Here is a 9,734-nt window from a genome sequence, read left to right on the forward strand (position 1 = left end):
AAATAAAAAAAGATTGTACTGTATATATATATATATATATATATATATATATTTTTTTTTTTTTTTTTTTGTGCAAGAAAACATTTAGCGTGTGCCCAATCATAGTATACTTATAAACTTATATAATTTAATAATTTAAACTTAAATTATATTATACTTTCATATTATTTTGATCCCAAAAAATCACGATTTCTGTCTCAGATTTACAATTATGTAAAAATACGTAATAATATTGACAGTAAAAACAGTACTTTATTAATGCATGCTTATTATATTCTGCAAACCATTGCAAGAGAGTATGCATGCAATGTATATGAATCTTACGTTAATAACTTAAAATGCATGCTAATGTTTACATGCATGCACAAATCGTCTAACAAATGAGACTCTAGTGCACTTTTTATTTTCACGGCATGGAAAGAATGATTCAGTGACTCATTATATTGACTCATTTTTGGATCTTTTGTCTTGTTTTTTTTCTGTCTGGGTGAAACGGTGCATGTGTGTTTTGTAACACGGACGCGTCTGATGGGTGTTTTCTGCATTGTCCCTCAGGAATATTACAGTTGCTTTGCATATTTCTTCAGAAAAGGAAACATAATCAAGAGTGTGTTGAATCAGAGTGATGTATTTCTAGGGAAAAGACCTGAAACACATTGCAGATGCTCTGAAAAGTTCGTCTAAAGTGAGGAGCGTGACGCTGGAGGACGAGGACTGGAACTGGACGGCCGATAAGAAGAAGACGCCGCTGAGGCGCTCTGGAAGCGTTAAAGATCTCATCTACAGGTTCGACGGGTCACCGCCGTGCCTCGGCTCGCTGAAGATCAAGAGGCAAGACTCGAGCGCACAGGATTCTGGGAACATGACACATGAGAGCAGAGAGATAGAGAAGAGCCTGGTGTCTAGTGAAGCACAAGAAGTGAGAGAAGCAGAGAAGAAGAACGAGGACAAGCCAGACGCTCCTGAATCCGGTCCAGTAAGTGGCCGAGCATCTCTCGTCTCGTCTCGTCTCGTCTCGTCTCGACTCGTGACACGCATGAATCCGTCCTCCTGAAATCATCCGAAGACTGCGCTGTGATTTCAGACACGCTTGACTCACTGCATGAGCATGTGCTGGTTTACTAGCATCCAGAGACTAGTTTACACTAATATTTTGAATGGCTTTTGTGTGTTTCTGAATGTTTAGCTTTTTTTTTTTTTTTCAAAGTTTTAAGAACTTTGTTGTGTTTCTGTCATTATAAAAAATATGATTTTTTTTTTTTTTTTCGTACAGTTTTTATTAATTTTGAAACTTGGCAACTCGAGATTTTATTTAAATATATTTTTCATGAATATTTTTTTTTTTTGGCATTTTGTTTCATTTTCATTTCACGTTTATATATACTTTGCATTTTAATTGTTAAGTTTTAGTCATTTTGTTGTGTCATCATTATTATTATTATTATTATACATATATATATATTTTTTATTACGTTTTACGTTGTTTAGTTGTTGATCAAGTTAAACTAACTGAATATAAATATTTTTTTTTCTATTTAATTTAAAAAGGTTAACATTCATTCATTCATTTATACTCATTTTATTTATTTCAGAAGACAGAAAAAAAATAAAAAAAATAAATGCAGGTAAAAGCAAATACACCTCTGTAAACTACAGTTAAGTAGCACATATAATAGCATGATAAATATTGTTATAGTGATATTTTTATGGTTTTAGGTACACTATTTTTTTGGACTATTAGTCAAGCCTGAGTATAAGTCGCATCAGTCCAAAAATACGTCATGATGAGGAAAAAAACTGTAAATCGCATTTATTTAGAACTAAGAACCAAGAGAAACCATTACCGTCTCCAGCCGCCAGAGGGCGCTCTGTGTCTTCAGTGTAGACTACAGGATCAGCATAGAGCGCCCTCTGGCGGCTGGAGACGGTAATGTTTTCTCTTGGTTCATGTCAAATTAATTTTGATAAATAAGTTGCACTTGACTATAAGTCGCAGGAACAGCCAAACTATGAAAAAAAGTGCAACTTATAGTCCGGAAAATACGGTAGCTGTAATAACCCTGTGCATGATGCTTTATATGTGTAACACAACATGCATCTGATCTGCTGTGATATATCTGTGCTTGTGTTGTGATTTACGACTCATAAAACAGCAGCTCTGTCCTCGCTCATCTGAGTTCGATGTGTGACTCTGATGTTTCTCTTCTTCACAGTTTTCCAGCTTAAACGGCGAGAAGCAGCACAGCAGTCCTGTGTCCGAGGACGAGCCCATGACCCCGAAAGTGCGTCCCAACCCCAAATACCAGCTCTACCTGGGCTCCAACGGCTCCAGCGGATCCAACGGGGCCCTGCTGAGGGTCAGTCCTGTGAGCCGAGGGTCCATGGAGTCGCTCTCGTCCCGGGACGGGGACAGCTTGTCCGAAAGAGTGAGTGTGATGCTGCTCACAGAAACTAGGATTAATCGGCTATCAATAATGTTGCTAGCTGAAATTAAATAAAAGTGAACTGAAATACAAAACAGGGTTTATTTCACTTCAGCTAGACCAAAAACTAAGAAGATGAAAAGCTATAGACTTACTTAAAAAAAAAAAAAAAAAAAACGCAACAAAATTAATAAAATGAACTGAAACAGAAAATTTAAAAACAAAAGCTTCAGTATGACATAAAAAAATCTAATATAATAATAATATCCCTTATGAAACAAAAATATATTGCAGTATATTGGACAATATCTGTAATAAATAATGTAAAATAATGTAATATATTAGGCATATATTCTTATATATGGGATTTAATATTTATTTTTTCCAATCTATTGCAATATATTGAAAGAGGCAATCATTTGTATATTTTGCTAAATATTAGATAATATATGGATCATCAATATATTATTCAATGTATTCAAATATATACTATATTAGAAAATAAAAATGGAAAATAATATATTACAATATATCACAATATATTTAAGATATATATATTATATTATAATTTATTATTATTATTATTATTATTAAATATATTTTCCTTTCGTAAGGGATATCAATGATATTAGAATTAAAAGGAACGAATCTGTTTCAAAACATCATTTAAATTAAACTTTTTGCATTTAATAAAATAATATATATTTTTATATTGTTTTAATAAGTAGTTAAATAATTTTCTTTTTAATAATAATTATTAAATATTTAAAAATATATGTTTTTGATTTAAAAAATATATGTTTGAATCAGAGCAAAAATAAAAGTATAAAGTAAAATTATAAAATTATATATATATATACACACACACACATAATTGGAATATAACTTGATTATAATACAACAATTTAGTTTTAAGTAGCTTTTTCTTTTATCATAGGAATTATTGATATACATATTAATTACTAAAATAAATATAATACATTTTATAAATATTATGATAAATTATGTATAAATATTATAATATAATAAATTATATATATATATATATATATATATATATATATATATATATATATATATATATATATATATATATATATATATATATATATATATAAATATATAGTAATAAAAGTAATGTATTTGTGACATGTGAATGTCTCTGTATTTGTTCAGACGGCTGGGATTGAAAGTCCTCCCCGAGGTTTCATCAGTCCGTATTCAACGCTCTCGCTCGACTACAATCCCTTCAACAGAACGTCTGACTTTAAGGTGAATAAAGTGTGTGTGTGTGTGTGTGTGTGTGTGTGTGTGTGTGTGTGTGTGTGTGTGTGTGTGTCCTACAGTCTCACACACAGTGCTTGATTCAGACTAGGTGATGTTTGTGTTCTGATTGTGTTGTGACCGCTCTGACAGACACAGGAAGTGATGTCACCCGGCGTCTCTGAGATGAACCTGTTTGGTCTGAACAGAAGCGTGAGTCCCGTTAACAGTCCGTCTCTGAGCCAGCGCACACGGATCCCGGGATACGACAGTCTGCCTCGCCGACGAGACGTGAGCCGCAGACACTGCACTCACATTATATTAGGGAAAAATATTATACATATATATATTCTGCTCATCAGGGCTGCATTTATTTGATCAAAAATACAGAAATTTTTTTTAATATTCTGAAATATTATTATGATGTCAAATGACATTTTTCTATTTTAATATACATTAAAGTGTAATTTATTTCTGTGATGCTCCGCTGTATTTTCAGCATCATTCCTCCAGTCTTCAGTGTCACATGATCTTCAGAAATCATGAAAATATGATGATTTATTATCAGTTTGAGAACCTGTGATAGTTTTTCAAGATTCTTTGATGAATAAAAAGTAAAAAAGAACAACATTTATTCAAAATATAAATATTTCCTAACAATTTAAATCTTTGCGATCACTTCTTAACAATTAAACGCATCCTTGAATAAAAGTTTTAATTTGTTTAAAAAAAAAAGAAAGAATACAAATGTACTGACTCCAAACTTTTGAACTCTAGTGTATATTGTTAGAAAATATTTATATTTTAAACAAATGCTCTTCTTTTTAACTTTTTTATTCATCAAACAATCCTGAAAAACTCTCATAGGTTCCAAAACTGATAATAAATCATCATATTTTAATGATTTCTGAAGATCATGTGACACTGAAGACTGGAGGAATGATGCTGAAAATACAGCGGAGCATCACAGAAATAAATCACAGTTTAATGTATATTCAAATAGACAAACGTTATTTTACATCATAATAATATTTCAGAATATTAAAACATTTTTCTGTATTTTTGATCAAATAAATGCAGCTTTAATGAGCAGAAGAGTCTCCTGTGAAAACATTAAAAATCGTTCTGATCCCAAACGTTTGAACTGAAATGATCTATTAAGAAAAAATAAATTAAAATAAAAAATGCAAATATATATATATTTCTATAATTATATGATATAATTATATATAATTTATTAAATTATATTTTATGATAGAGTTTCTAATAATAATAATAATAAAATAAATAAATGCATTTATTTCAACAGTAAATAGAGGTTTATTCACCATGCACTTTGATGTCTCAGAGGATAATTAATATTAAATCGTGATCTCATGTCTTCTCTCCAGAAGGCGACTCCAAGTCAACTCATGCAACGAAACAACCAAACCAAACCGAACAAACTGGACTTCATCCAGGAGCTGACCAAACAGCTGGAGGACTGCCGCAGGGTCAGCACGAAACACACTACTGTCATTGGGAATAAACAGATGCATGTGTAGAAAGTTTAACCCGTCTGTTCATGTGCTGCAGAGGAACCAGTTTCTGGAAGCGGAGAGCATCGAGATGGAGAAGGAGAGGAACCAGATCCGCTTCGAGATGCGAGGTCTGCTGGTGAACAACGAAGATCTGCTGCGGACGAACACACAGATGCAGGGCGAGAGCAACCGTCTGCGAGAGAAGATCGTGGAGCTCGAGAGCAACTACAACGTGATGCAGGAGCGCTTCAGACAGATAGAGGTACACACACGACATACAACACCCTACACACACCCCGCTGCTCGCAGGGCATCAACACGTGTGTGTGTGTGTGTGTGTGTGTGTGTGTGTGCAGAAAGAGCTGAAGGAGGCGCGTGAGGTGATGGTCGAGGCAAACACTCAGGAATACGCTTTCAGCTTCCTGCAGCAGACGCTCAAGAACCAAATACAGGACACTGAGGTGAAATCACTAATAAACCTGCAAACATGACATTTCTTTTATTATTTTATATTTACTGTAATATTATTTAGTTCATTTTTTGTATTTTATTATTATTATTATTATAAAATGTTTTTTTATTAATTATTTATTTTGTAATTATAATATTTTATATTTATTATTTTATAGAATATTTTTTTATATATTTTATAGATATAGGGAGAGAGATTTAATATAATAAAAATAAAATACAGCCATCAATTTATTTTAAATTTTATAAATAATAATTTATGTAAATATTGATTAAATAGCAATCATGTTATACAACTAGTTTATATTAAAATATATAAATAAATAAATAAGGCAATCAGTTTCAGTCATTATTATCATATAATTTTTTTTATTAATATTTATTTTATAATTATGATATTTTTATTTATTGTTATAGAATACAATTATATATATAGTTTATATATGTTTATATATATATATATATATATATATATAGAGAGAGAGAGAGAGAGAGAGAGAGAGAGAGGAATATTTCATATAAACTCAAATAGAATAAAGCAATCAGTTTATATTTAAATATTATAATATTATTATTATAAATGTAATAGCAATCATGTTATTGCAAGTAGTTTTTATTAAAATAAAATAAATAAATAAAGCAATCTATTTCAATAATTGTTTTTAATTATTGTATTATATTATATAATTTTGGTATTACTTATTTATTTTATAATTATAAAATGTTATGTTTATTATGTGATTTTATACATTTATTTGTTTTAAATAGTTTTTATAAACCCCATAAAATCTTTACTTTAGGGGTAACATTTTAATTTAGGGGTAACAATAATTATGTAACAATTGGACATTTGTTTTATTATTTATTGTATCATTATTTTTTTCTTATAATTATTTCTTGATGGTTTTTATTCTTTGTATCTGTGCTTCAGTAATGCACTGCACTTTCTGTCATGCCAGTAAACCCCAAACAATGCTACATGCTTTTATATATTAATATATTAATAAATCATTCAGTAATTTAATAAGCAACATTTTAAATTATGAAAAGAAAAAGCAATTCGTTTTTTAGATTTATTATTTTTATTTAATGCAAAATGCAAATTAGGGTTAATTATATCTAAAACAAATTAAAATGTGTTGTATTATTTATTCACATTATTATTCATATTATTATTATTATTATTATTGTTGATGGATTATTTTTTATATTTTTTCTACATCTTTAGTAATTCACAGCAGCTTTTGTTATTCAAATAAATCCCTTAAAATGCTTCATGCTTTTCATAAACTCATAGCATTTAATAAGCAACATATAGATGTATGGCTAATAATAATAATATCATGAATCAAGCCGCTTTGACAGCAGGGAGCTGGTTCTTGAGGATGGATATGACTGTTGTCGTCTGATCTTCTGTGTGTTCTTCAGGAAGCTCTGGAGAAACAGACACAACACGCTCAGACTGTGTCAGAGAAACTGTGGCTCGCCGAGAGGAGCCTGGAGGAACTACAGCTGGAGAAGGAGAATAAAGCCAAGAAAACTCTAGAACTCACCAACACTGTGTTCAGACTGGAGACAGAGGTACACACACACACACACACACACACACACACACACACACACACACAGACACACACACACACACACACACACATATAACACACACAGACACAGACACACACACACACACGCACTCACACACATATAACACACACAGACACACACACAGACACACACACACACACACACACACACACACACACACACACACACACACACACACACACAGAGACACAGACACACACACTCACACACACACACACACACACACGCGCACACACAGACACATACAGACATGCATAGACAGAGGAACACACACAGACAAGTCTCAGTTAGTCTAGTACAGAACACGTGTGCTTGATAGTGTTGTTCATCTGTGTGTGTGTGTGTGTGTGTGTCAGCTGGCAGACGCTCTTCAGGAGGTGAACCAGGCTCGAGCGGAGCTGAGTTTGCAGCAGAAGCTGAGATCTGATGATCTTCTGCGGATGGAGGAGCTGGAGGAGAGCGTGACGGAGAAGGACCAGGAGCTGCTCCGCCTCACACAGATCGTCAGCAGACTGCAGGGAGAGGTGCGACTCACACACACACACACACACACACACACACACACACACACACACACACACGAAGAGTAACTGGATCATCATCAGACACACTACATCAATCAAACGGACAATAAAGACATTTCTAATGTTTACAAATAAATACTGTGAATCCTGACGAATAAAATGCATCACAGTTTCCTCAAAAATATTGAGCAGCACAAAGGTTTTCAACACTGATAATAATTAGAAATGTTTCTAGAGCAGTAAATCATCATATTATTCTGATTTCTGAAGATCATGTGACACTGAAGACTGGAGGAATGATGCTGAAAATACAGAAATACATGACACTTTAACACAGATTCACACAGAAAAATATGTTTTAAATAGTAATAATATTTCACAATTAGTTAAAATTCACTAAAATACCTAAAACTAAGTAAACTAAAACTTAATAAAAAAAAAAAAAAAAAAATTATATATATATATATATATATATATATATATATATATATATATATATATATATATATATATATATATATATAAAATAAGGTCACTTTCACTTTTTTAATAAAATTTAAACATTTAAAGAAAACTAATAAAAATGACAAAACTAAACGAATTATAATTATTTTAAAACATCATATATTTTTTTATTGTATTTTTAAAAATAATTAAAATGTAAAAATAGAAAAAAATTTGTTTATTTATAACTAAAATAAAAAATCTAAATGTCCAGAATTAGAAACTTTAATGACATTACTGGTACATTTTTTAAAAATTAGTAAAAATTTCAGCAGGTGCAATGCATTCCTGAAGCACAGGAACAATGGATAAAAAAATAATACAATAAATAATAATAAATATTAAATCATGTAAGGAAAAACGACAAAACCACAAACTTCTAAAAAAACTACTAAAAAAGTTTAAAATGCAAAAATGACTTGATATTGATATTTAATCACGTTTCATCTAACCATGATGCACTACTGTTTGATTTAGAAGTCTGTGTGTGTGTGTGTGTGTGTGTGTGTCAGGTGACAGATAAGCTGAGTGATAAGGAGCAGACGCTGGAGGAGGAGATCCAGCTGCGAGAGCGTGTTCAGCTGCAGTGTAAACAGGCCGAGAGGACGGTGGAGGATCTGCGCATGGAGCTGCAGACGCTGGGACAGTCCCGAGACGATCTCTCCAAACAGCTGAAGCTGGCTCAGGTACGGCACTGACGTCACACACACCGGCTCCTGTGTGTCTGAGAGCACCACTCACATCAGCCTGTGTGTGTGTGTGTGTGTGTGTGTGTGTGTGTTTCAGGAGAAGATCATCGATCTGGAGGCAGATCTGGAGGAGCTGCAGGAGAACGAGCAGCGATGGGCGTCCAAACACAAGAGAGCTCTGGATCAGGTCAGAAAACGCCTTTTTTTTTTTTTTTATAGTGCAATGTGTCAAAATAAAAGCGCAGTTTAACTATTATTAATATTACTTCTCAAAGCAATAATAATAATAAATATTTCTTTAGTTATCATCAATGTTTTCATTTTAACTGTAAACCTCTATAGCCCCCCCCCCATGTGACATTATGACATTACTATTACTGTTATTTACCATTTTTATATTTATTTATTCATGAATCCCCCAAAAAATTAAATAAATAGACAACTTTTGTATTAATATTCTTGTTTACTATTATTGTATTGTACATATTCAAATGAATTATTACATTAGGTTTTATGAATTTATTTGGTTTGGCTTTTTTCAGTTTTTTGATGATAAAGAAAAAAAAACATTGAGAAAAGACAAAAAAAATTTAAAAAGGAAACAGAATTTCGGAAACATTTTTAATGATTTTATAAGTCCCAAATAAATGACTTTTAGTAAATAGTTGTTAAATTGTGTACGTTTCATTTTTTTTTGTCTATCCATTATTGAAAAGTTAATTTAACCATCAAAAA

At 31.7% G+C, this 9,734-nt stretch overlaps 1 protein-coding gene across 7 annotated transcripts in view; it reads left to right on the forward strand.

Annotated features, from left to right (window-relative positions):
* The window catches only part of LOC127941566 (cingulin-like protein 1), a 33,795-nt gene that overhangs the window by 19,341 nt on the left and 4,720 nt on the right, over positions 1-9,734 (forward strand). For 3 of the 7 annotated variants that reach the window (XM_052536766.1, XM_052536763.1, XM_052536764.1), the window contains 11 exons: positions 638-976; positions 2,214-2,426; positions 3,600-3,695; positions 3,840-3,977; positions 5,078-5,179; positions 5,262-5,468; positions 5,563-5,667; positions 7,106-7,258; positions 7,639-7,806; positions 8,823-8,996; positions 9,097-9,186. In XM_052536766.1, coding sequence (XP_052392726.1) covers positions 638-976; positions 2,214-2,426; positions 3,600-3,695; positions 3,840-3,977; positions 5,078-5,179; positions 5,262-5,468; positions 5,563-5,667; positions 7,106-7,258; positions 7,639-7,806; positions 8,823-8,996; positions 9,097-9,186 — 1,785 coding nt within the window. The remainder of the gene's footprint in view (positions 1-637; positions 977-2,213; positions 2,427-3,599; positions 3,696-3,839; positions 3,978-5,077; positions 5,180-5,261; positions 5,469-5,562; positions 5,668-7,105; positions 7,259-7,638; positions 7,807-8,822; positions 8,997-9,096; positions 9,187-9,734) is intronic. The other 4 variants (XM_052536767.1, XM_052536768.1, XM_052536765.1 and 1 more) reach the window with 3 other exon arrangements.

Source organism: Carassius gibelio, chromosome A21 (genome assembly GCF_023724105.1).
Source record: "Carassius gibelio isolate Cgi1373 ecotype wild population from Czech Republic chromosome A21, carGib1.2-hapl.c, whole genome shotgun sequence".
Lineage (NCBI taxonomy): Eukaryota > Metazoa > Chordata > Actinopteri > Cypriniformes > Cyprinidae > Carassius > Carassius gibelio.